This window comes from Phoca vitulina, unplaced genomic scaffold, assembly GCF_004348235.1.
Source record: "Phoca vitulina isolate PV1807 unplaced genomic scaffold, GSC_HSeal_1.0 scaffold24, whole genome shotgun sequence".
Classification (NCBI taxonomy): Eukaryota; Metazoa; Chordata; class Mammalia; order Carnivora; family Phocidae; genus Phoca; species Phoca vitulina.
Window position 1 is genome coordinate 8,781,152 of NW_022589727.1, and position 26,119 is coordinate 8,807,270.

At 39.4% G+C, this 26,119-nt stretch overlaps 1 protein-coding gene across 24 annotated transcripts in view; it reads right to left on the minus strand.

Annotated features, from left to right (window-relative positions):
* DTNA (dystrobrevin alpha) overlaps positions 1-26,119 on the minus strand; it is a 344,311-nt gene that overhangs the window by 47,165 nt on the left and 271,027 nt on the right. For 13 of the 24 annotated variants that reach the window (XM_032421478.1, XM_032421475.1, XM_032421474.1 and 10 more), the window contains 8 exons: positions 25,652-25,757; positions 24,236-24,402; positions 21,730-21,854; positions 19,280-19,288; positions 16,798-16,881; positions 15,011-15,100; positions 7,012-7,089; positions 6,353-6,445 (listed from right to left, as the gene is read on the minus strand). In XM_032421478.1, coding sequence (XP_032277369.1) covers positions 6,353-6,445; positions 7,012-7,089; positions 15,011-15,100; positions 16,798-16,881; positions 19,280-19,288; positions 21,730-21,854; positions 24,236-24,402; positions 25,652-25,757 — 752 coding nt within the window. Of the gene's footprint in view, positions 1-6,352; positions 6,446-7,011; positions 7,090-15,010; positions 15,101-15,120; positions 15,465-16,797; positions 16,882-19,279; positions 19,289-21,729; positions 21,855-24,235; positions 24,403-25,651; positions 25,758-26,119 lie in introns of those variants that run through there. The other 11 variants (XM_032421479.1, XM_032421491.1, XM_032421483.1 and 8 more) reach the window with 7 other exon arrangements.

The following is a 26,119-nucleotide window of genomic DNA, read 5'->3' on the forward strand; positions in this document are numbered from 1 at the left end:
CTTTTACCTCTCTTTTTTTTTTTCCAAATATTTTATTTATTTATTTTAGAGAGAGAGAGAATGAGAGAGAGCAAGTGAGCGGGGGGAGGAGCAGAGTGGAAAAGAATCTGAAGCAGACACAGTGCTGAGCACAGAGCTCCATGCAGGGTTCGATCTCACCACCCGGAGATCATGACCTGAGCAGAACCAAGAGTTGGATGCTTAACCGACTGCGCCACCCAGGCGTCCCTACTTTACCTCTAATGGTGTAAGCATTTTTGCACCATCATCTCCTCATCTATAAATTAGTTTTTGCTCAAGAACATACGATTAGTTACTGGCTAGTATTCTAGGGTATACCAAAAAGAAGAAAGCCCAGTTAGTTGAATCAGTGAAGGGTTTTACAGAAGCTCTAGGTGGACTTGACATCTCCGATATCCTAAACAAAGGGAAGAGTCAGCTAACGGAGACAGCCTTCTCTTCTTTCTCCAAAGCTGCACATTGCCATTAATTTGTCACCAAATATCCTTTTCACACAATATATCATTGTATCAAGCAACATATGAGAACAGGCCCCACACTAAGTTCTTTATTTTAGCACATTTGGAGAAAGCATATTCTGAAGTTTATCCATTTAACCATATTGTGAACATCCATGAGCTATCATTTTTTTTTCTACCATATTATAGTGAACAGGTTTTACGGTATGAGATTTTAAAATATTTATTGTATGCCTTTAATCCTATTCAAAATCAAGCGAGGAATGAATATTGTGTTATTTCCATGTGTCTGGTACTACACTAGCTAATTTTCACCAATAACCTCATCAGACTGGTAGTGTCTCTCTTGTTTTCCATGGAAACTTAAAATGTATTAGAATCTATCACAGAGAAATGAACTCATCTTAAAATCAATTTCTCATCTGAGTATGCTGAGTAAACCTCTGTGGGTACAATGCAGCCAATGCAGATATGTGCACTGGACATGTGACATTCATATTTCTAGAATCCTAAGGAAATAGCTTTTTCAGAAGTCTAGTTTTAAATTTTTTAAAAAGATTTTATTTATTTATTTGAGAGAGAGGGAGGAAGAGAGCAAGCACACAAGCAGGGGGGAGGGGCAAAGGGAGAGGGAGAAGCAGACTCCCCACTGAGCAGGGAGCCTGACACGTGGCTCTATCCCAGGACCCTGGGATCCTGACCTGAGCTGAAGGCAGATGCTTAACTGACTGAGCCACCCAGGCACCCCAGAAGTCTAGTTTTATAACTGAAACTCCTAAACATTTTACAGAAGAAAAGGAGCAGGGTTAACAAGCAAATGAAAACTCATAAATAAGAGACACTTTCAGTGAGTGTAGGTAATAATTTTTTTTCTTTCAACAGGTTGCAATACATTTACATTTTCCAAATCAACCTTTACTGAAAAGGGTCAAGTTTTAGCCTACACATTAGAAATATTAAAGGCATACAATTTGGTGGATTTAGTGTTGAAGTGGGTCATGGATTGAATTGTGTCTTCCCCCAAATTCATGTGTGGAAGCCCTAAGCCCTAGTACCCCAGAATGTGACTATATTTGGAGGTAGGGTTTTTGAAGAGGTAATTAAAGTAAAATGGGGCCCTAAGCCAACATGACTGGTGTCCTTATAAGAAGAGGAAGAGAACTAGGGATGTCTGTGCACAGAGAAAAGGCCACGTGAGAACAAGGCAAGAAGGTGGCCATCTGTGGGCCAGGGAGGGAGATGTCAGGAGAAATCAGCCCTACTGGCACGTTGGTCTTGGACTTCCAGTCTCCAGAACAATGAGAAAATAAATTTCTGTTGTCTAAGATGCACAGTCTGTGTTATTTTGTTATAGCGGCCCTAGCAAACTAATACAAAGTGGAAGAGATCAGAGAACATTAAAATTAAAAAAAAAATTATTTCCCAATATCACTTTTAGTTTAGTTACCCCCCCATCAGTTGCTTTCCCCATGTCAGTGAATTGCTGATGCTTGTCTTTACCCAGGTTTACCACCACTCTCTACGTAAAGCTTAATACTTTACTTTTTCACCTACTTTATACTCCTACACTAAATGTTCAACCTAAGGGCTAATTTATAATAGGTGATTTTTTTTTTAAAGTAGTAAAAATATTTATTTTACTAGTAAAAAAGATTTTCTGAGAAGTACTAACAATTTTGTTTAGAGTGAGAGGGAATTTTATACCTATAGCACCATCAATATCCCGTGACAGCAACAGAGATTTATTGTGTACCTACTGTGTGCCAGGCACCGTGTTAGGTCCCAGAGATATGGTAAAGAACAAGTTAGAGAAGCCCCTGCTCTACAGAGAGGGCGGCTGGTAAACTAATGAACCAACCAACTGACCAACCAATGATTACAGTTATGGTAAGAATGAAATAAACAGTATGCCGTGATAGAGACTAGTACGGGAGAACTACTTGAGGAGATGCTTTTAATCTGAGTTTGGAACCCAGAGAAGCAGCCTTTACATACATGTAAAGGGAGCCAATGTACATGTGTGTGGCCAGACAGGGCAAGGGTAAAGTGGGAAGAATGTTCTTGGCATAGGCAAGAACTAGTATTATGGTCTTGAGGCAGTTTTAGGGACTGATTAAAGTGGATGCTGCTAAGTATTGGGATTGAGTGGGAGCAGCCCATGAGACTGGGCCTGAGACAGGACTAGGCAAGGGCTGGATCGTGCATAGGCTTGTAGGCCTGGCGAAGGGTCTGGGTTGTAAACCAAGTGCCGTGGGATCTATTAAAGGGTTTTAAGCAGGCAAGCCAATAAAAATTTAGACCTCATATATGAAACCTAGAAATGGCATCAAATATATAATTTCCTGTACTTGAGAAAAACATAAGCAAAACAAATTTTAACCTATTTATATGTGATCAGGGGTCTAATAGCTAAGTGACAGTAATTGATCATGACATCAAAGTATGGACGGTAGCCTTTAACAGCACTCCCTCCCTCCCTTACACAGGGGGTCTTTTCAGAGCTGAGAGTAATATGCCAGAAGCTTATGAATATGGTAAGTATCAAGGATATAATTATGGGTAGAGTTGGAAGTTCGGGGCTGGTTTCTGATCTTTTTAGTCTGCCTGCCACAATGGGTCCCTATAAACCACTAGCAAGCCCAGCACTTGATGAGCTTTAGGGACAGGCAGAAAAAGCCCTCACTGTATTACATTTTAATACCCTTTCTCCCTCACTGGAGAAGATGGCTGAAAACCATTGAGGCTTTTAAAACTACATTGTATTAGGAAGACAGCAGGAATTCTCCCTTGAGCTACAGTGAATTTATTTGTCTTCTTTGACATCAGAACCTGAAAGGACACAGAAGTGTTTCTCTAATTTAGCAGTAGACTATTTACAAATGAGTCAGTTTCCCATTGTATTAAGTAGTTAATATGGGGAAAAGTCTCCCACACAGAGTTAATCCAGAGCAAATATGAATAATTATAAAAACAAATCTTTTAATTAAGAACAGCTATTAAGTTCCTGTTTATAGACCATCTCATGAAGGGTGCAGATACAGGGAGCGTGAGGAATGGGGTGGAAAATAGAAGGGACCCAGTGTCAGAAGGCCTGTGTGCAAGCCCTTGCTAGCATGTGACCTTGGATAAGTCTCTTAATGTGCCAGAGCTAGCATTTTCTTATCAGTGAAACGGAATTAATAATATCTAAACTTATAGAGCTTTGGTGAGCAAATAATGTATAAGAGAGGGCTCTGTAATTTTTGAAGCACTTCATAGATGTAAAATTTATTATTCATATTCTGGCTGCCATGATGAAATACAGGAGACTAAAGACAAAATTTTTGCTCTTTTGAAGACTGTAATTAAAACAGAAAACCACAATGCATAGACTAAATACAAAAATGGTAATATTAACAACCACAGTTCCTATTACTAGTATGTGCTCAAAATATCATTAAAATGAAATAAAAATAATGTGGTAGGATTTGCAATTTCAGGAAACAGGTATGTGGTAGATGCAGTGCAGAGTAATGTCCAGAAAAGCTTTCTGGAAGGCACATGTTTATGTAGGTTTTATAATAGGCAATGTAGCAGAGTGATTAGGAGTTTGGGATCCAGTAGATTATGGTTAAAGTTCCTGATCCACTGTTTCATAGCTATGTGACTATGGGAGAGTCATGTAAACTCTGTAAATTGATACCTTTATTTATCTATAAAATGGGGATGAATACATTTACTCTATGGGTTTACTCTAAGGACTAGGGGAAATTATGTAAATAAAGTTTTTACACAGTGTTTAGCAGGAGGCCTGTGCTTTAAAAAATGGTAGCTTTTACGATTATTACCCTTTCATATCTCCCCAGAGTTGAAGGATGGTGAAGCATTATTAGCTATTAAGATGACAGAGAAGGTGAGAGATCACTACATCACTTACATAATCATGGCAGGTGTGGGGAATTGTTAGGATCTAATTCAATACAAAGGAAAGAGAAGATAAATGAGAAATTCAGAAGAAAAGTTGGAAATTTCTAAGAACAGAAAAAAGCATAAAGAAATATGGAGGGCAGCAGTTCTTAACAAGCAGCCTGCTTCATTGATCAGTCTTAAGTTCTGCTTTGTTTTTGAAATAAATATCACCTCTCGCTTTCATCAAGTAGATGTGAGGTGTCTCCGTGGAGACAGTTTTACTGTCTTAAGTGACCATCAAGTCAGTATGATCAATCACTTGAGTAGGGAAAATGGCTGGTAGTGACAAACTGTGAGCTTTCCTCTTTGGAGATTTCTTTGTTACAAATTTACTTCAGAGAAGGTCAAAGAAGAGTGGGGGAAGTTAACTGGAGTGTGCTCAGAATTACGGGGGAGAGGACACGGTCTGAGACCACAGCTTTGCCTTTAGACATGATTGAATCTATATCGATAATACTCTTTGAGGAATGTCAATACATTTTTTTTTTTTTTTTGTAATTCAGTATTTAGCTCTGCTGTTTCAGCTACCATATAACATTGGGGATCCAAACTCACTGGGAGTAAGATTAAAGCAATCACTCTTCTCACTTGTGGTTCTGAGAGGCTGAGAGGTAACAAAGAAGAGGAACTGTTGGATCTATAAGTTTGGCAACTTTGAACAAAGAGGTGAGGTCAGCTGAAGAGAGCTTCTTATTTTTATCTTTGTGAAGTGTAGGATATAGTATAAAATGAAACTAGTGTGCTGGTTATATTTTTTTAAAAATACAAATTAAGATAAATATGTAACTGCTAATAAACGTTCATCAATGTATCACCTAAGATCATCTCATGTACTAATTTTGTAAGAATAGTTCTAGGCATCAGGAGCAGAAACAGTCCAGGGAGGAGAGTTCTAGAAACAAAGAAGTGGCTAACAATACCAAGTGATGAAGGAGATGAGGACTGAGAAGTGGCCATCACATGTTTCAGGGATGCTTTTTGTGAAATAGTAGAGGAAAGAGGCCAGCTATTTTAAAGGCAATTTAACCCATTGGTTCACTTAATATTTATAATGACAAAAAAAAAAAAAATCCATCAGCCCTTAGTTCAGAGAAAGAGTTATTAAGCAAAATTCAAATATTTCTAAGGAACTGGTTTGCTAAACACATTTGTAAACACAGGAGTCTAAACTAGACTGAAACATATGATAAATACATAGTCTGTCCCCTTATTTTCATTCAAATTGCAAATGTACATTTATTATCAAAACCAAGTAACTTCAACCTAGGAATCTCCTAGGTCACAATTAAAATAGAGAAAAACTTTATGAATGCCTTTATCCAAATATGCAGGGCTATGTGAATTCATACATTTAACACATCTGGAAGTAAGATTTCCATATTCTGGGACTTGAAAGCAGGCTTTAAGAGGATGGCTCTCCAGAAATATTGGTAAGTCAGAGAAGAGTTGAAAGATAGTTTCTCCCATTGTTATCATTAAGGAAAGGATTTCCATGGTATGATCCCATCCCATCACTTTTCCTCTTTTCACTTCTATCTTAAACTAATAGAGCACTGTCCTCCAAATCAGCAGAGACATCCATGACCTTGGAATAAGACAAATTCTTGCATCACTATTGTGTGGTAATTCGACATGGCACATGTAACACGGAACTGACTGGTGGGACCCAGAACCCTGCATCCACTGAAGGCTAATATTTAGCATGGTATCCACTTACACAAGTTTTCCCTTTAGCTGTGATGAATTCTATGGTACATGAATGGGAAGTATCCAAACTAACATCATGAAAGACGTCTTAACTGAATCAGTTCAGAAGTGACTTAGTGACACCTGTAGCATCCACTTGCCCTTCGCGGAGACTTCTTGTCAAGGGATCAGACTGTTACCCTCCCTAAGGACAGTCAAGCAGCCAAACCTGCACTAACCATGATGGGTTGTTCCGGAGCCTGTTGACATACAACCCGATGAGAACATGTTCATCAGCTAGCCTGTCTGCCACATTCAGGCTGTATTGTATCCTGAAACGGGGCAGGAGGAAGAAAGGGTGTTGGTAGGAGAGGTGAACAGAAATAAACAGAGTGAGTAGGAGTGAGTTTGTGATAAAAAAGGCATTTAGAAAACCAAGCAGGTAGAGGAAATGTAAGTGATGTTCTATAAAAAATCCAAACAAAATCCAAGCATTGAAATACACAGTTCCATTTCACTAATTTAAAAAAATAAAGATTTCCATTTAGGTAAATTAGCTTTCAAGGAAACAGATTTGCATTCTTCAAGCCACTACAGCCAAGAAATTCATCTGTACAGTAAACACATTGATTGGGTTGCAAGCAAAGAGTAAGTATCCTTTGGAAAATCAAATCTAAAGTTTAGTCACTTAAAAAAAAAAAAAAAAGGAAATCAGAGAAAGTGAATAACACAGATGTGTCTACTCCAAAGAACTACATGGTGCTGTTAGTGGGGTTATAATAGAGCTGCGTCTACTAAATCAAAGATGGTCTTTCAAACATAAAGCATTTTTGACACAAGAAATCTCCATTTTTAGTTTAGTTAATTCAGGATTCAGTACACTCTGGCTTTAACTTACCCTTTGCCCTTCAGAAAAGCTGGAGCAGCCCTAGCCAGCAGTTTGTTCTGCTCTACTTCACTGTCCTTGGGAGGAGAGCTAGTTAATAAGATGGGAAAGCCAAGAAGAGCGTAAACACAGCAATGCATTCAAGAATAGAACTGGCTACAGAAACTTCCAAGTCTAGATCCAAGCTCCATTTGGACAGCTCTCTTGTTATTTTGAAAGGTTCCAGATGTTTTCAGATTTCCACAGAGTTGAACTAGGACTAGAAACCTGGCCTGAGAACCATAATTGTAATTACACAAGCTTCCATGATCCCCGATTTGACCTCGCTATTTGCTTAACAAATAGATTGCATATGCCCGGACATAATGAAAATTCATTCAACATTCATTACGGACTATCATGTAAACAGCCCAATAGTTCACTAAGTGCTGCCAACCTTCAGATCCTACTCAAAAAGTATACTTCTCCAGCCTTCCCTATATTTTCCAACTTTCTGAGTTGAATAGAGACTTGAAAATTACCTAGAGACTGCAGTCATATTAGAAGTGCTTTACTACTCCAGGCACAAGTCACCTTACCCATGCTGAGAAGCTGCAAATAAAGCTTTCAGAGTAACACAGAAATAAACCTTTGAGCCTTATAAATATATATTCATATTCCCTGTGTCTATAACTGGTGAATAGAGGCCTATCAATATAGCAAATTCTTACCATTTTAGGTTCATTATGAGGAACACTCATTTAGTAATTTAAATGATAGTTTTAAAAAGTTTAAAGTGTGGTTTTATCAAATGACAAATAGAAATAGAAATAATAATTAATAAAGTGTGGCCAAGTGAAAGTCACCCAGGAGCTACTAAGCATGCTTCATTGAGAAATATGGTATTGATCCTTAGTAATACAATTGTACATGTAACATGCTGAAAGGGAGCCTACTTCTTTGTAGGTTAAGAATTTGCCCTCTAACACCAGTGGACCAAAAACTATCCTCCCACCCTTTTCATGGAGAATACAAAAATTAACTGTCTGACTTTGTTTGATGACCAAATCTTTAATTTCTGGGGTTGAAAGTATGAGGTTTTACCACAAACTTTCCCAACTTTTCAACAAGTTCTAAATATATGTGTGTGTTAAGATGGCTTACAAAGTAGTTAAAATCTTAAATAAAACTTCAACTACAAGTTTTAAGGATTTACTACAAAGTACCACTCTTTTAGACCATGAAGTACAAAGAAAATACCAATGTGAAAACCAATATCACTTTAGAATTATGCACATTGTAACTAGAATTCTTGTTTTATAATTTTATATACTATGAGATAATACTTAAGTAGTGAGGTCTCTGGCAAACTTAAAATCAAATCTGATTTATAAAGAAAGTGTCTAGTAGAGAGTAGCACTCATGTTTGTTGAATGTATGACCTCATTAGCTTTTCAGGAATGAACCTATTACTTAAAGAGTACAACTGCACATAAATGTAATTGACTTTAACAATGAAATGATTAGTGTTCAAGGAGAATTTAACTTCTTGATGAACATAATGAGTTTTTTCAGCATACTGATCTTCACCTTCTAAGATGATGAAGTTGTCCATCAGGACGAAATTGCCACCTTAAGCCATCATAGTTGGTATTTTCCTATCATCCCACCAAAACAGCATTCCAAACCTTGTCTTCTGAAGCATATCCCTCTGTGTTCATTATCCAGTAATTGGAGTCTCTCTGCTGCCCAATTACCACCCTCCCCAACTTTTTTTTCTTTTTAACTCAAGATAGATGTACCTACTATATAATTGATTTCAGATCCCTGCAAAACCACTCAAAACATGGTGTGAAATTTCAATGATTCTTCCCTCCAAACTTAACTATTTCCTTGCCTTGTTATGCATTTTGCCCCTTGAATCCCAAAAATTGTGGTGGTATTTGATTCCTTAAATCAAAAGCTTAATAATTGTGCGGGTACAACCTCTGGTGCTGAATGCACAGGAAGAAAGAAAGGACTAGCATAGAAAAGAAACACAAGAGGCTCAACTGGGAGGATGTGTTCGCTACCAATTATGCCTGAGAAGTCTTGGAGGAGGAAGGTGATGTGTCAGTAAAGTCCCAGGAAGGCATCTTGCATCTTGGCCACAGGAGGAGTCCTGCTGGTTTCAGGAAGGGAACAGAGGCCCAGATTCTCCTTTGGTGGCCTTATTCTTTTTCTCCCAATTCTTTGGGCCCCCTCTTTCCTTCCTCCACTCCATTTGCCTGTCTTCCCTCTTCTTTTCTTTTTTCTTCCTTCTTCTTCCCAAATCCTTTCCTCCTTCAGAGGGAAGAGGAGCGGACATTCTATCTGTACACATCTCTTTTCATCTTGTTGTCATTTTCAACAAATGAAATGCCAATGTTGGTTTGAAGAAATCATTTAAGTTCTTTTATGTTCCGTCTGCCTCCCACATGAGTTCTTGGGAAAACCAGTTCTTAGAAAATATGGAAATTACAGTCTCTGCTTCTGTGAATTTGTGGAAATACACTATTTACTTCATTTTGCTACAGCTCTTAGTATCTAGTGCCAAGAGCATGTCTGACTTTTGGTACTCAGTGTCCACATAGTTTCTGGACTTCCTAGAACTAGTCTCAAATTCTTCTCCTCATCATTTATTTCTGGGAAGCCAAAAATATGACCATGTATAGAGGAAGCCAAGTTCATGATGAACACAAGAGATGATCAAAATGAAATAGATCAAGAACTTACAGAGTTGACAGGGGAGGCAGTTTTCACTTTAAACTTGGGTCTATAAAGACTTTTCATGTGAAGTATTTTCACTAGATTTTCTTTTGCGCCTCCCCAGGAGCTCAAAGAAGGAAAACAAAGTGAAAACCTTTTCTCCCCAGTTGTTGTGAAGATAGTAACGATACGTAGTTCATTATCATTTCTTCAAAGCAACATATGTCACGATACTTTATAGAATACACTAGATGTTTAAATTTTCACTTGGTAGCTTGGCCATTTGTGTAGAGAAGTTGGGGCGTATTTCCAATTCGTTGTGGGCTTTGGGATCAGACACATGGGCACCTCCATTCTTCCCAAGAAGCAACGCTTCTGGAAAGTCCGTGTTCCAGAATGCAACAATGGTTGGCACAGAACTCCAGCTATAGAAGCCTCCCATTCTTCCACATGCCCTGTTCTCAAATCAAAATGCATTCTTCCTTTTATCCTCTGAAGCAGGGAACTACCTGGGGCTCCTCTTGACCATGTGTGATAAATCTTTTCTAATCTGAGTCCCAAGGAAAAGCAGGGTCACCATCTCTAAAATTGTGTGTACACATATTTCTTTTTCTTACTGTTTTTCTCCCCTACCAGGTCCTTGTCATTGTATAACTTTATTCCCCTGCACACATACTAACATGAATGGGCGTGGGGACCATCATACCCTGGAGGGGATGACAAGGTAAATTTGAAGTTGATGTGTTTGGTTGAAAGAAAAGAGGCGGGAAATATTCCTTTAGATTTTTTTTCCTAAAAAATTCTCTATGTTCTCACCAATTCCTTTTGAGATCTCTGGAAAAGAGCAACTTTATATAAAGAGTAACGGCCTTTTCCCAGATTTTTTTCACACACACACACACACACACACACACACACATTGATACAATGGGTTCTGGAATAGTAGAGCAATTTCAAAATGTCTCATATTTATTTATTTAAAATTCACCCTTGGTTTTGAAGGGTGACAACTAATGTTGAGTTTTTTTTTTTTTTTTAAGATTTTATTTATTTATTTGACAGAGACACAGCGAGAGAGGGAACCCAAGCAGGGGGAGTGGGAGAAACAGGCTTCCTGCTGAGCAGGGAGCCCGATGTGGGGCTCGATCCCAGGACCCTGGGATCATGACCTGAGCTGAAGGTAGGCGCTTAATGGCTGAGCCACCCAGGCACCCCTGTCGAGTTTTTTGCTTAAGCGTAAATTACATTTTTGGGGTGTTCTAAGGTAACAAAATCATGCACAAATGCTCCCTGGATTTTTGCTGAAATCTGAAATATAGTTTTAAAAGCCATTCTTGCTTATGCTGTGTTACTGTATTAGCTCTGGTCAAATATTTTTTTTCTTTTATTAAACATGAAAATAAAGGATTTAAATAAAAGTCCTGGATGCAGTCTCACAGAGCAACAGTATTATATAAACAAATTATGTAACGTAAAATAGTTATTATCATCATGGTTAAATGGAAAATGATATTCAAATGGCAAATTAAAAACATATTTTCATTTTTACTAATTTTTAAATAATTGATAAACTTGTGTGGTGTTTGAACTGGTAAAGGATGACTTTAAAGTTGGCTCCCTTCTTAAGTAACTAACTGTTAATTGTGAATAAAATTTTGCTTCTCATGTATGTATGTAAACACACATACACACATATATATGTGTACAGCCATACATGTATATATGTGTGTACATTCACACTTATGAAAGTATATGTTCATAATATATATGAACATATTATATGTTCATTTACATGTGTATATATAAGTATGTATGATATATTGTTTATATATGTCAGAACCTCTTGAACTGCACACTTATTTTAAATATATTCATCGAATTATATATCAATTATATCTCAATAAAGCTGTTTTTTATTTAATTGCTTCTCACTATGATTAACTCAGGCTAGTAACAAGGTCACTAAACTAATTTAACTAATTTGAAAACAATAAAAAATGTCCACAAGTTGAGATAATTTCTGGAAAAATTCTGTTTTTCTTTCCTTTTCTAGTTTTCAATATCTGAGATCTGAAACATAAACTATCTGCCACATGCAAATCAGCAAACAAGCATAAAAAACAGCTCAGTGTTTCAGTGGGAAAATTAGTTGTCATCAATTCAGGCTGGCATGAAAGCTGAACTATCTTTCAAGCAGGTACTACGGAGGAAATAATAAGAATTCTTAGGTCATATTTGATTCACTACATTTACTATGTTGACCCCAGATATCACTAAGCTGTGTCAATTGCATTTTTGTCAAGAGAGCATATCTAGAAAAGTTTGCTGGGTATAGGGCATACACAGAGAAGAACTAAAGCAACTCTAGCAAGTGAATAAAAGTTACTGAAGTGAAGAAGAGAGGTGACTGGAGTTTTAATTATGCACTAATATTTCAGTATAGGAAATAGAATGGAGTGTGAAGACCAGTTTAATTCAGGTTTGGAAAAAACTAACGTATTAGTGGAGCTCTGGGGCTACATGGAATAAAGAATTAACTGAAAAGACTATTTCAAATTTCATGAAATTTCACACAACATAACCAGAAAGTGTGAAAAGAGTGAAGAAATCTTCATGGTGGTTGATTTATAAGTTCATCTATTTTATGGTGTTAATTCATCTGTTTTCCTGACTAGAAAGGGTGGTTTTTAATCTTAGAAAAAATTAACCATGGAAAAATGTTGGTTTTCAGAAGCCAAGGTTGAATTCAGTGCCTCAATTTTATTTCTATTTGCTTTTGATTACCAATGCACAAATGCTTAAAATCTAGTTTGAATGTTTTAAGTCTGATTAAAAAACTGGGTTGTTAGGTAAAGAATCTTTGGGTAAGCAAGTGTTTGAAAAAAACTGAAAAAGATACAATGAATTACCTTTTCTGTGGTTAAAAACCCAAACCAATCAACCAACCGACCAACCAGTCCACCAATAAAAATCTCACAAATGTTGCTGTGGTGGGAAGAATCAGGATTTGGGGAGTATTTGGGGTGAGTGATGTGCCTTCCCCATGTGCGCTACTAAGTTGAATATAGTATTAGCTATTAACCAGATGGCACTGTGACAAACCAGAAAATAGCCCATTAGACTGTGTTCGACACACTCTATGAATCATAAGCAATTTTCTGACATTTGGGAGAGTGATAAGATCTGGCTAGATGCTATATATAATAGCCAAAGTGATTCCTTTTGTGAGTAGTTACTACTCTAGAGGTTCCATTTGTGAAAGTATCTGTGAACCTTCAAGAGATGGTTCTAAAATCGGGGGTAAAGAAAGTAGCCATTCAAACTTTTACAATGTCCTTATTGTGGTAATGCAGATGTTGGCTATAATTAAAGGGCCTTATTTGACATGGGATAGGACTGGTTAATTTTCTCACATAAATGATGCAAGGGTTTCGTCAAGATAATTAAGATTTTACAAAGGGGGCACCATGCCAACAAAGAGAGCAGATAGGCAGGGGCACGATGCTGAGGGCGGTGAAGGAGAGAAGGGTCCTTTGGGTCAGCCCTTGCAATACTCTTTGTAGTAATGATAGTCAATCTTTCATAAGCGTAGATAATGTTGCCGCCACAACATACATGGCCCTTGGAGCTCTTTTCCCAGTGGTGATGAGAGACTTCCATTGTTCCAGCATTTTTCCCCTGTAAATTTGTGCATTTATAAGAAAATAATCTAGGTTTAGGGATATAGTTATGATCACAAAAATGAGTGAAGTGAATTAGTCCGCAAATTGTGTGGACCCATATTGTACCTAATTGCACACACACACATGAAGACTTCCAAAGTTTAAGGGAGGGTGCCTTTGAGAATTCCCTCTTTTCTTTTAAGTAAGGGAAAGGTGAATCAAGTACATAGCTAGAAATGGAAATAAGAACAGGGCTGTGACAGACGGTGGTGGTAACCAGAGCTATACACTCGTAAATCTGTGTAAGGTAGATTGCTAGGGTGTCAAAGGACTTCAAAGATATACCCTAGTGCCTTTTGAAGATCAAAGTGGTATGCTTGTAAAGGACTTTAGGTGAGTAATGCCAGGAGTTTGTATCAAGGATTCTGGAGTGGTGATTTCAATTCATCCTCATTTCGCTTTATCTTTCCAAGATCTCTCACAATACAGAAGACCCAAAACTCAAGCTAAATAAAATATCTGTATGCCAAACCTCCCTACTTTCTTAATACTGCCTTAACACTGACCAGCACCATGCTTGGCTTGTTCAGGTTTTCGGTTTCCCCAGATTTTTAATTTTATTTTTTTAATTTTTTAAACAGATTTTATTTATTTGAGAGAGAGAGAGAGAGCGAGAGAGCATGAGAGCATGAGCAGAGGGACGGGGGAAAGGGAGAAGCAGACTCCCTGCAAGGGGAGGGGGAGGGGAGCGGGAGAGGGAGAGAGAGAAGCAGACTCCCTGCTGAGCAGGGAGCCAGGGCAGGGCTCGCTCCCAGGACCCTGAGATCATGACCTGAGTCGAAGGCAGATGCTTAACTGACTGAGCCACCCAGGCGCCCTGGTTTTATCAGATTTTTAAAAAGGGCAGTTGGGATTGGGCAGGAATGGAGGGCAGAGCTCTAGGTCATATTTCTTTGGTTCAGTTCCAGTTGTAGGAAGAACAGGACTTTTAATTTATGCCTGCATTTGGCATGATGGGTTTCCATTAACCTTTGTGTATGGACATGGTTAAGAAATAAACAGTGGGTCACCACCAGCATCATCAAGTGAGAGAAAGTAAGCACCGAGAGCGTGGAATTGGTTTTGAAATTGCTCCTGTAATAGGAATCAGACTGCCTTACCTGCGGGAAATGTGGCCCAGGTCTAGTGGGACAGTAAGGCCTAAATTCTCAAGTCCTTTACCACAATGTGGTCCAGCCATGGGACCTTGTCCTGGCCTTACCCTGTTAGTGCTAAAGATCAATCACTCCAAGAGGCTCTTTGATTCAAGAATCTAAGAAATCACCATGTGGGCTCTTGCAGACTGTACAAAAGCAGAGACCCCTCTAAAGAAGAAGATCCAGCTTGGTGCTCTTCATATATATGTATCCCATATATACTGCTGGGAGGCCGTGAAGTCAAGAACAGAAGTGGAAAAGAGAGGAAAGAGCTGAGAAGTCCAGCTCGGGTTGAACATGCTCAACGGAATCTCATGAAGCCCCAGAAGATGACAATATCTCTACTGAGACATACTAGAAGAGGATTTTAGTGATGGAGCAGGACGACTAGCAGTCTAGCTATGGCACTAGGAACTACAGTTAGTGCTTCAGAGCTGGGATACTGACCGTGGGCTGTGATCAAGCTGATTTACATACAGCTTTATGAGTGAATGCTCCTCAGCCCCAGGGCTGGATGCACTTATCCCCTCAGGTAACCTGAGGGATGCAAACAATGAGACCTCATTAGAACCTTCCATGGACAGAGCAAGGCCCACGCAGAGAGGAAAGATGTTCAGTGTACACAGCTTTATTGAACAGCACCCTTAAAACAGAAACCAGAGGCTAACCTCCATGGTGATAGAAAGCAAGGACCGCAAACTTTAAACAACGTGTCTGTGGTTCACAGAGAACATTCCAAAAGGACTGAAAATGGGAGAAAAAGGGAAATGATCATAGTTTGGGTTAATGGGTACCACGCACCCTGGAGGAACCAGAACAGCTCAAAGTATTATAGGAATATTTTAGAGTAGAGGAAGCCATGTTATCCATCTAGACGCATCCACCATAAGCACCGTCCGAGCTGAAATGATATAAAACGACCTTCAGTAAGGATGGGGTCTATCTCTGCTTTGACATTTGCAGAATGCAGGGTCTCCTAATAAAAGCACATCTTTCTTAACATCATGCCAAATCTTCCCCAGATAGAGGTACGGCCCCATGTCCCTTCTAGACTTTACGGTAGAAAAGATGGTTGAATCTGCTGGTGGCTTTGCGAAGGAGTGCTAAAAGGAACATACTGAGGGCCTAGAACATGTTATTTCACTCTGGATGTTCTGCAGTTCAGTTTTGCCTCATTTCCACTTGTTACAGATTTGCTTAATTTTTAGGGAGGCAACACCATGAACTGCTGCATCTTATTTGTTATGCTAATTACAATTACAGGGAACATCTTCATCTCATGTTCTTGCTGATGGGCAAATACAGGAACTCAGGGAAAAAAAATCAGCAGCATTCTGAGTCTCATTGTGTGTAAATCCTTACTTGAATGTACCAGGATATTACAGTGAAATTGGTACCTCAGAAACCTCTCTGGGGGAAAAGACTGATTATGTTCCCTTTATGAAACATGAGGTTGTTGTTTTTTTTTTTCTCCTGCTGAAAGGCATTTGAAATCTTACGTTCATTACTCACTCTAATTTTCCTTACCTTTGTTTCTGCTTTCCTGTGAGCCTTCTCCGTATATTTATAAAATAAGCCCCTAGTACTTTATTTGCGAGAGTTGATCAAACAATTTGGAGCACCTCTTGACCCTGCATATTTATCAAGCTAGCTCTAATAGAATTACTTGCTTCACCTGTTCTTTGCTCACATGGGCGTGGATCTTTGTGTAAAAATAGGAGACACGTACCCCTTTTTAAGAAGTTCTTCTTATTATCCCTGAAATCACTTATATGGAAACTATTCTTCCAAGTTTGGTCTTCAGCCTCTAGCCTCAGGAACTCCAGAGCTCACCACATTATGAGAGGAGATTATAAACTGTCTCAGAATGTACCTAATAATTTTCCATTGCATCTTGAAATTCCAATTCTCTCCATTCCAAGTGCTATGAAGGTGATTTTCTCAACGACATAGAATACAGGCGTGTCGGTCATAAAACTTAAACATACCCCACATTCTTACTGTGAGGAGATTGTAAATGCAAGTTTCCAGAAGTGACACTCATCCCAAAAGCCATCCCAGCCATCGTCAAAAGCATCCAAATGAATGAAAGTGAAAACCTGTGACAGATATTTACAAACTAGTTTCTAACAATAATCTTCCACACCTGGCTTGCATTAGAATATTTTTCCTAACACAGAATTAGGGGTCATTACCAAGGAGAGGGCTTATTTCATAATAAGATTGGAACTTACCTCCTGGTAATAAAAGGACTTCCTGAGGAGGGGACTGAGTGGGAGAAGAGGGTGTCATTCATGCTGGTTACAGGTCTGGGCGGCCTAAAACCAAGTACAGTGTGGGTGGAAAGTTAAAACAAACAGAAGTCACAAGTAAAAAACTATCCACCACCTTTCCAGGAAAGGGGCTGGGATCAACACAACATTTTATATTTTGAAATGAAATTCTTTAAGTGTTTTGGGAAGTTACATTTCCTTAAAAATGTGGAATGTCCAGTAAACATTAGGAGGAAAACCTCTGGGCACCACAGGAATGTTTATCCATGAGCTTTGAGCCTTGGTGTTTCCTTGAGTCATATTCTTGAATGGAGCAAGGACATTGAGGCAGCCCCAGGTCCACTGCCTTCTAAAAGGAGAACCTCTGAAAAATTGTTGATAAGCAGCATCTACATCCTCTTGGAAAGCAGAGGTTTCAGAAACTTCTCCTGTACTCCGCATGACAATGGCTCCAGTTGCAAAATCATATCGGGCCTGATTTGCTCTTTGTTCTATGCAAAGATGCAATCAAGCACCACAGGATTTACTGAATGTCTATTATCTGGATGTTCCATATAATAGGGCACATAGTGCAAGGCATCCCATAAACTTCTTTTCATATGATGAGAGAAAGAAAATAGGGTTCAGTATTTCTCAGAATTGTGCATGGCCTCAAACCCCAACTGCATGGGGTCTGTCATTCCCAGTTGTATTTTTCATTTTAGCCTGTCATCCTGTCCCTATCGTTAATGTCTTAGTTCAGGCAAAATGATAGAGCTAAGACTCCTATCTCATCTCCAGGTGGTTTTTAGTCTTATTTTAGGTTCACTGGAATATGTTCCACGAGATGGGATTGAGAGTTCAGAATACGGATAATGAGGCAGGGCATCATTCTGAGTCAGAGGAAATTTTGGTCTCACTATAGTTCAATATTTGAGTTTGACGGTGCAGAATTTTTGAACACCAGATATTAATCACAGTAGCCTACAGAATCTGGTTGTGTTGGCTTGACCAAGAGAAAAAGCTTTAATACTTTAGTTTCTACCTTAGGGAACCAAAGTTGGTTTTGGATTCCACAATGCAGAGATCCTGAGAAAAAGGTAGACTTCTTTATCCCGGTGTGTTTATGGGACTGGAAATGATGCTATACAGGTTTTAAAATGTCAGCACTCTATGCAAAAATTCACCGAAACTTGTGGTTCCTAGTACTTGGTGCTAAACAGTGTTCTAAGATTTTTGCAGACATTATTTGATGGGTGAGGTTGAAACAGCAGCTTCACTATTTCATCTACTCTAAACATATCAGCTGACATTCTGAAAACTAGCTGAGTGTTTTGCATTACTTACCTAGGATGTGTCTTTGACACATGAGGCTAGTTTAAAACTAATTCTGCAGGCTCCCTGCTCAGCGGGAGGCCTGCTTCTCCCTCCCCCACTCCCCCTGCTTGTGTTCCCTCTCTCGCTGTGTCTCTGTCAAATTAATAAATAAAATCTTTTAAAAAATAAAACTAATTCTGCCTTGAGCACAACACTTTCACTGTATAAGCAGGATGCTAATTTTATACAAATGTCCTCTGTGAATTTTGAAAAGTTAGGTAAATCAGATTTTAAAACAGTAAGAAGAATGAAATATCTTCATTTTAACTTTACAACAAGTTGAAACAATCAACTTGACCAACATTTCTGGTTTTCTTTTGTCTTTTTTAACTTTCCCATCGTGCTCTAGCTCTAGGAAATGAGAAAACAAGTGGACTTGGAATGCTTTTTAATTAGCCTGGTAAATTGACTCTATAGAACCTGGGCACCGCAAAGGTGAAATTGCAGTTCCTTAGTAAATGGCTTCATGTTTAAGGTTCATCTTGGAAATGTTGAACTTGGGACACAGAATGACTAACCTTGGCACCAAATGGTGGCTTTCAAAGGGACTGTGGTTCCTATTTCCTCCATCATCAAATGGGAAGTTATTTTATCTAATAACTAGGTCACATTGGGAATTTTAAACAGATTTATTCTTATGAGAAAGAAATAGCTCCATAAGATAAAGTCGCAGGGATCTAGTGCAAAATTTTCCTTGTGGACAAGACCTTCACAGAGGACAGTTTCATAAAACTGGCATTTGGGGGTGCCTGGGTGGCTCAGTCGGTTACGCGTCTGCCTTCGGCTCAGGTCATGATACCGGGGTCCTGGGATAGAGCCCCGCGTCGGGCTCCCTGCTCAGCGGGAAGCCTGCTTCTCCCTCTCCCACTCCCCCTGCTTGTGTTCCTTCTCTCGCTCTCTCTCTCTGTTAAATAAATAAATAAAATCTTAAAAAAATTGGCATTCGTCTTGTGAATGGAAAATATTCAGCTTAAGGCAGAATTAGTTTTAAACTAGCCTCGTGTTACTCACTTGTTTTGTGTCTCTTAACCACTTGTAATTATGATTATGTCTTTACAAGCACACAGGGGACTATTGAACTACTTACCAAGTATCACTTTTGGCAGCAAGAAATTGAATAGAATAGACACTGTTAATCATGGTAAAATTAACAAGAAATACAACAGCTAAGAACAAATGCCAAAATACCAAAATGTCACCACTTAAGTGGCCTTACATACCTGTGGTAATTTAGAATAGCTAAATGAATGGCGTATTTTAAAATTAGACGTCTGAGCTATCCCCATCCAAAAAAAAAAAAAACACAAAAGAAAAAGACATGGCTATCTGTTCAGGACAAAAACATTTGAATAATTAATGAGAGAAAAATGTCTAAAGCTAAAAATAGAAAAAAATCCTGGTCTCATAGAGATTGGACATTCTGCATGCAGAATTTCTTGTCTATTATTTCAACAATTAAATATTTTTCACAATTCACATTTTAAAATTAAGACATTCACCCTGGAAAAATATATTATCTGTGAGTATAGGCCACTATTTTGATTCGAGGACTATTTGGAGAATCTGGTTAAATATATGGAACTTTTCTCAGAAAAAGGCCCATTTGTGTAGAATTATAAGGGAATCCTGAAACTCTTCATGGAACTCAAATTGTGTGGAGACTGCCCTCAGTTCAGTGAATAATACGTCAGATCAGATTGCCACTCTACAGTTAAAAATTTGTTTACTCATTAGCCAATTAAATACACACACACACACACACACACACACACACACCAGCCAGCCAGAGCACAACTGGGTACAGGCTCTGTGCTAGGTAATACTGCAGTGTGACTGACCATGAACTTGACTTTTATTTCACTCTGTCTCACTTCCTAATTTTGTCTCCCAGTGGGAGGAAGCATCCTAATTCTGTTCTGCTGCAAAGCTCTTAGAGTCAGGCTATTCCCATCTACTCCCTCTCTAGTTTCCTTATACCCATCAGCTCTGATTGAACGTCGTTCTCTGGGCTGAAACTCCCAGCTGGGCTGGTAGGAAGTGCTCCACAGCAGAGCTCAGAGAGCACAGACTTGCTCTCACTTAGTTTTGTTCATTTATTAGCACATTAGTGATTGTCTCTGGCTAGGGGAAAAACAGTGAGACCTTAATAAGAATCGCTCGTACGAGGTCGTTTTCTGCACGTGACTGGCCCTCTGGGATACTCCACAGATTTATTTATCCCTGGTTTCTTTTAAGGTTTATTTTTAGGATCAAAATTTCCAAAAATAAGTTAGCCACATTCTACAGAATTGGTTTATGTTAGTTTTTTGGATGCTTAGCCCATGCCAGCAACACAAGCCTCCAGGCTGTGTTTATTGCTGAAGGCAGTAAACCCTCCACGCACACTTGGGAGCAAACAAACCAAGCCCCGTAGTATTTATACAAAACCATAGACATGACACAGCACAAATCATTTGAGGGTATTTGCTTAGGTCCATCAGAGGAAAGAGTTACTGCTTTCATAAGGGCTCAGATCCATCATGGTGCCTCTGATGGATCATGTTCTGAACTGCCTGAAGCATGAACTCTGTACTGGTGGATTTCTAATATTGATAGGTCTGATCTGCCGCCTCTTGATGTCAACATGCAAACCTAGGCCCTGAGTGCAGTAGGTCCCGCTGAACTGTGCAAAACAAAAAGCAGTTTGTATTGAGGGGGAACCACGTTTTCTAGTCTTTCTGAGGTACCTGCGATGATGTAATTCCTAATTGGGCATAGAAGCAGATGACGAGCTTGTTTCTTCTTTTGAGTGCAAGATAACACCAAGGAAGAAATACTTTCTTCTACCTAAGCCTCCCCTGTTATCTGGCCACCCAGGCCTGAGAGAAGCTCCAGGGCTTGAGGCTTCTGGGAAGTGGAAGGAATGGGTGGGAGCACCATTTCTGGGCACATCCCCCTCTGCCCACCAAACTCACATAGACTTTGGAGAAAGAATTTTTTAAAGTCTGTTTTTGGAAGTTCTGAGGAATTTTACCACCAACCTCTCTTCTCCACCTTCTCATGTATGGGCCATGATTCTTCTAAAATTGTGTAGTTTGGGATAAGACAACAACAATTTTTAGATTTGCTGATATCTTTAAGATGACTGGCTCTGCAGATAAATGAAACAAAGAGCTTTTATATTTGGGACTCAAAGCACATATGATATTAAGGTACAGTGTGCTTTAAAATTTTCTTATTATGGTTAATTTCATTGATTGTTAATGTCCAGTTGTAAAAACTCTACTAACATCTATATTTTATAATGATGCTTTTTGAATATTTTCTACCTGTAGGTGAATAACATTAGTGTTGCATAATTTACTTATACATCAAGACAGAAGTACCGTTTACCCCTGCAATAAAAAAATTATAATCACATTATTTTTACTCTCTCTTTTTTTTAATTAAAATTTAAAACTTGGTCCCTAGCAACTGATATGAAATTGCCTTTGTATGGATGTGAACATGTGTCAATGAAGAAAGATGTCTTTTCATCTGGAAGGCAGAGATACTCACACAATGTGGGCCAAGTTGAGTGGCTTCTCAGGCTGGTCAGGGAACATGGGGTGCAAGGGTTCACGGCTGGAAGCACAGCTCAGAGACTTGCTTAATGCATTAGTTAGTTTCTTAGCAGGGGATTTCTGGAAAGAAGAAGAATGGTAGAAGTGATAAGAACTAACATTTACATACCATTTCAGGAGATGATTTGCTTTCATAATAGATATTCATTCATTTACTCATTCATTTATTCATTGATTTATTCTTGAAATCTTTGACTATCTACTCTAAGTCAGGGAGTTTGCTCAGTGCTGGAACTAAAGTTCTGGTATCATCCATCAGAGTACCTGCCTCTGGCAACTTAGTGTCAGCAAATGCTGTGATAAATGGAAGCAGTCATTGTGCATGGGACATCTGAGCTGGGACTTAAGGGACCAGCAGGAGTCCTTCTGATATTAACTCCGGGGACTGGGAAGATAATTCCAGATGGAGGAAGAAGAAACCCCATTCTGGAGAGGAAAGAAGAAGGCAGACCCTTGAAGTCCGTCTATGCCACATCAAGGACCGTGGTCTTTATCTCAAATGCAGAGGGAGATAATAAAGAGTTTAAATCATAGAGGTGACAGGATCAGATTATAGAAGGATTACTCCTGTTTAAGAGCAGAAAACCATCTGGGAGGAGACAGGAGTGGAAGTAAGCAGGTGAGCAGAAGGTTTCATAGGCATCCAGGTGCAAGATGTTTCAGGCGTGGCTGGATCCATCCAGTTGAAAGTGAAAGGGGAACTTCAATCAGAGTCTTTGGAGTTTTAAAATTCATGTTCTTTCCAGAGCATCGTGTTATCTCTTTTTCATTTAGACGAGTGGGATGTAGATCTTAAAATTTCACAGCCAAATCTATCAAAAATAATCTACCACATATAATAAATCTTTATACCAGCTCTTCCTTTCCATGAGAAGCCACATACCATTTTGTCACTTCCTTTTATGTGGAGAGCCCAGAATTGGCAATACAATGAAGTGACTTTTGTCCTCACTATTTAAAAGCTAAGCGATAGGAGCACTGTTCAAGAAGTCCCTCTTTGGCTCTTGTTAGGAGATATAATTCTTAGAACCCCTAAAACACAGCCACTGCACCAGCTTTCTACCGCCACAAACATTGGAGCGTCTTTATCCTCTTGAGGGGTCTGATCCTATTTTGTAAAGACATTGCCCTGCCATAGAGCCATAGAGTTTTGAGCCCACAACCTCTAAGAAAGAGGCTCCTAAACTGACGTTAGCATTTACGTAAAACAATCATTAAAAAATGCTTAATCTTCAAACACTAACCCTCCAGAATGTGAGATAGAACAAGTTTGAAAATTGGTAGGATATCGACCATAAGAAAATGGAAATCATTTTCTCCTAGCTTCTGTACTAAGTAGTAATAGCATTTCATGATCTGTGTTAGCAGAGCCATGCTCAGCATGTGACATAACCAACGGTGAGAGGTGGTATCTGCACTGGCGTAAAGCCCTCAGTATACGATGCCTCGTACTTGAATTTAGAATCTGACAGATGCTGAAAAATTAATATATTTACACTGAATAATCATTCCTAGAAAGAACATTCTGATTTAAAATGCGTTTTCTGAATACCTCCTTTTTTTAAAAAAAAAAAAAAAGAACAATAAGTTACTCTTTACGTAAAGACTATAGGTTAATTGAAATATATAAAATATAGAAAAAACTCATAATAAAAAGTTTGTGCTTTCTTGTGTAAGAACTACTCCAAGAGGGGTTGGCAGGCCTGATGGTACAGCCCACAAAAACCAATCCATACACAGAACAATACTTTCACACAAGCACAGAACAACCCCAGGGGACCCGATCTTTGAGTGTAACTGAGACACAGGTCAGCAAACTAAACCGCTTGAACCCCGAGCTCACCGAGTCAGATTCCTCCCACACATGCATCACATGGACAGACTCTCACAGGTCACCTCTGGCAAGCTGGTCACTCACACTTTACAAAAAGATGATTTGCTCATAGAGCCACAACCTCCCTGCCTCCAAAAAAGGAAACTGGAACAGCACCACTAAGCCCACGGGCTCACACGTCTTTCTTTTATGCTCTAGCCATGCATGTAACGGAACCCCAGAATCTGAGAAAAAAAGAACTAATGATAATTTTTAAGCAATTCCCACACCTGAAACCAAACAAAACTCGGTAAGAACCTTAACTTACTGTGAAAACGAGATTATGTCCCAAAGGTGCTTGTTGGGTTGTTATCTAAACCAGTACCGAGCTGATTGTATCCCAAGGAGTAACAGAGTGTGAGTCTTCCTAAACTCTAAGTCCGAGGACGCTGCACTGGGTTCAGATGCAGCAATGAAGGTGTCCCAGTAAGGTGGGGGGGGTAGTGGGGGGCATGCTAGAGTAGAAGTTAGGTTTGCCCCTCGATTCTCCCGCCATCCTTGCTGTTCCCTTGCGTCCTGAGCGCCACTCACACATCCGAGGGCAAGTGTTGCCTGGACCTCGCCTTACCCATGAGGTGTACTCTTTCATTTGGTGCTGGTTGCTGTGGGAGCCGCCGGCGTGGCCCCTCCAGAAGCAGTCCTGACAGAGCTGGTAGTTGTGACACTGTTGGCACCGGTAGCGGAACCCCATCATACTCTCACTGTGGCAGTAGGAACATTCAACCGGGTGGAAGACTACGGCGGAAGGCAATGGAGGGGAAAATGAGAAGAGAAAAGTCTGAGCCAGAATAAGGAAAAATGCAGCCTAACGGGAACTGCGTTTTTCTGCTGCGTGCCATGATTTCAGAGGATAGTCAATTTTGGCCAAGAGGAGCATTATGTTTATTCCTGGACTCTCGGCACCCTTTTCAAGCATGTGTGTGGAGGTGGAGGAAATGAAACGGGAGGGAGGATAGGTCTTCTTTTAACCACAAATTTCTCTCTCCACTTCCATCTCTTACACTCTGAGAATATAAATTACCCAAACTGACTCGCCTTTCCCCCAAGCTGCTCCCCCGTCTCCAGGAGACCAGCACAGCTCACTGGAAGACTCAGAAGCACAATGGATGGACACAACTGACTGTCCCCTGAGTGGAGAGCAGACGTTAGAGAAATGGAAAACAGAGGGAGAAAAAAGAAAGGGGAATGAGGGAGAGTAGGAAAACTGGATGAGAGAATTGAATTATTTTGTTTAAAAAATGGAGTGGCGAATGGGCTTCTTTCATGAGTGACATTACCTCCATTTAACAATTTTTTTTTTTTCCTTTCCCGAGAGGCAGATGGACAGGGCCCAAAGAGATGTATAAATGATGTGAATACGCTTCTAATTCAGATAGTTTGAGAAACACTTAACTCTCTCTGACAGACAGTTTGAATTATAAAGCAGGCAAGGTAAAATACTTGAGATTTGAAGCTAACGTACAATCAAATCCAAGTAACTGTCTACATGCTATGAGCTAAAGATATTAAAAAACAAAAATTCTTGCCTTTGGTCAAGTTATTCTTTATGTTATCACAATCATCAAAAGCTTCCATTTGGAGCATATGACTGAAGATTAGCAAGGTACCATTATCTAATTTTTTCTCCATCTCCCCCGCCTATTCTTGGCCAAGTGCCTAGGAATGGTCAATGCCGTGAACACCAATATCGGAAGTTCAGACCTAAAAATAATCCTGGAAAATGTCCTATTCGTTATTGAGATTCTTCTTCTGCTAGAGCAAGTCTACAGCCACACGTGACTTCTGAGAGACACATGGTGAGATTAATAAGTGTATGGAATTGACAGTCCTAATTTTGCAGTGGGCCTCAAAGGCCTTACTGATCAGGGAGAAAGGTTCTTTCAAAACTCAGAATTACTAAACGACCTTGGCTTAATAACGGTAGACTTGATAGCCTAATTTCAATAATTTTAAAAACTGCCCTGGCTCAGGAGTAACTACTCACCGTTTTCCACATTCGCCAGTCGATGCAGAAGGGGCAGCCAGACCAGACACTGGGGGGGAGGGTCGGACATGAGCGTGTCCAAGAAACCATTTAAGGTGACTTTTTTCTGCATCAAAGAACCCACAAAAATTTAGAACAGAGAATAATTTCAATTGACCTGCTATGTAAATACCATCTGAGATGAAAGACACAAGACATCCAATTAACCTCTAATATATAAAGAAACAGAATATATTCTGATAGTTAAGAACCAGTTCTGAATTTAAAACCCTTTGGTTGCTTTTGACACTTAAATACTCGTAGGACTGGGTTATCTCCTCTGAGGCTGAGTCCATATTGCCACAAGAACAACAGTTCTGGGAGGGGTGCTTTTGTGAACCAGGGACAGTATGAAAGTGATGAGGGAAGATGAGGCGTAGACCTGCTCTGTAAAATTTGACCCAACCGTGTGACCCACAATTCCTGTAG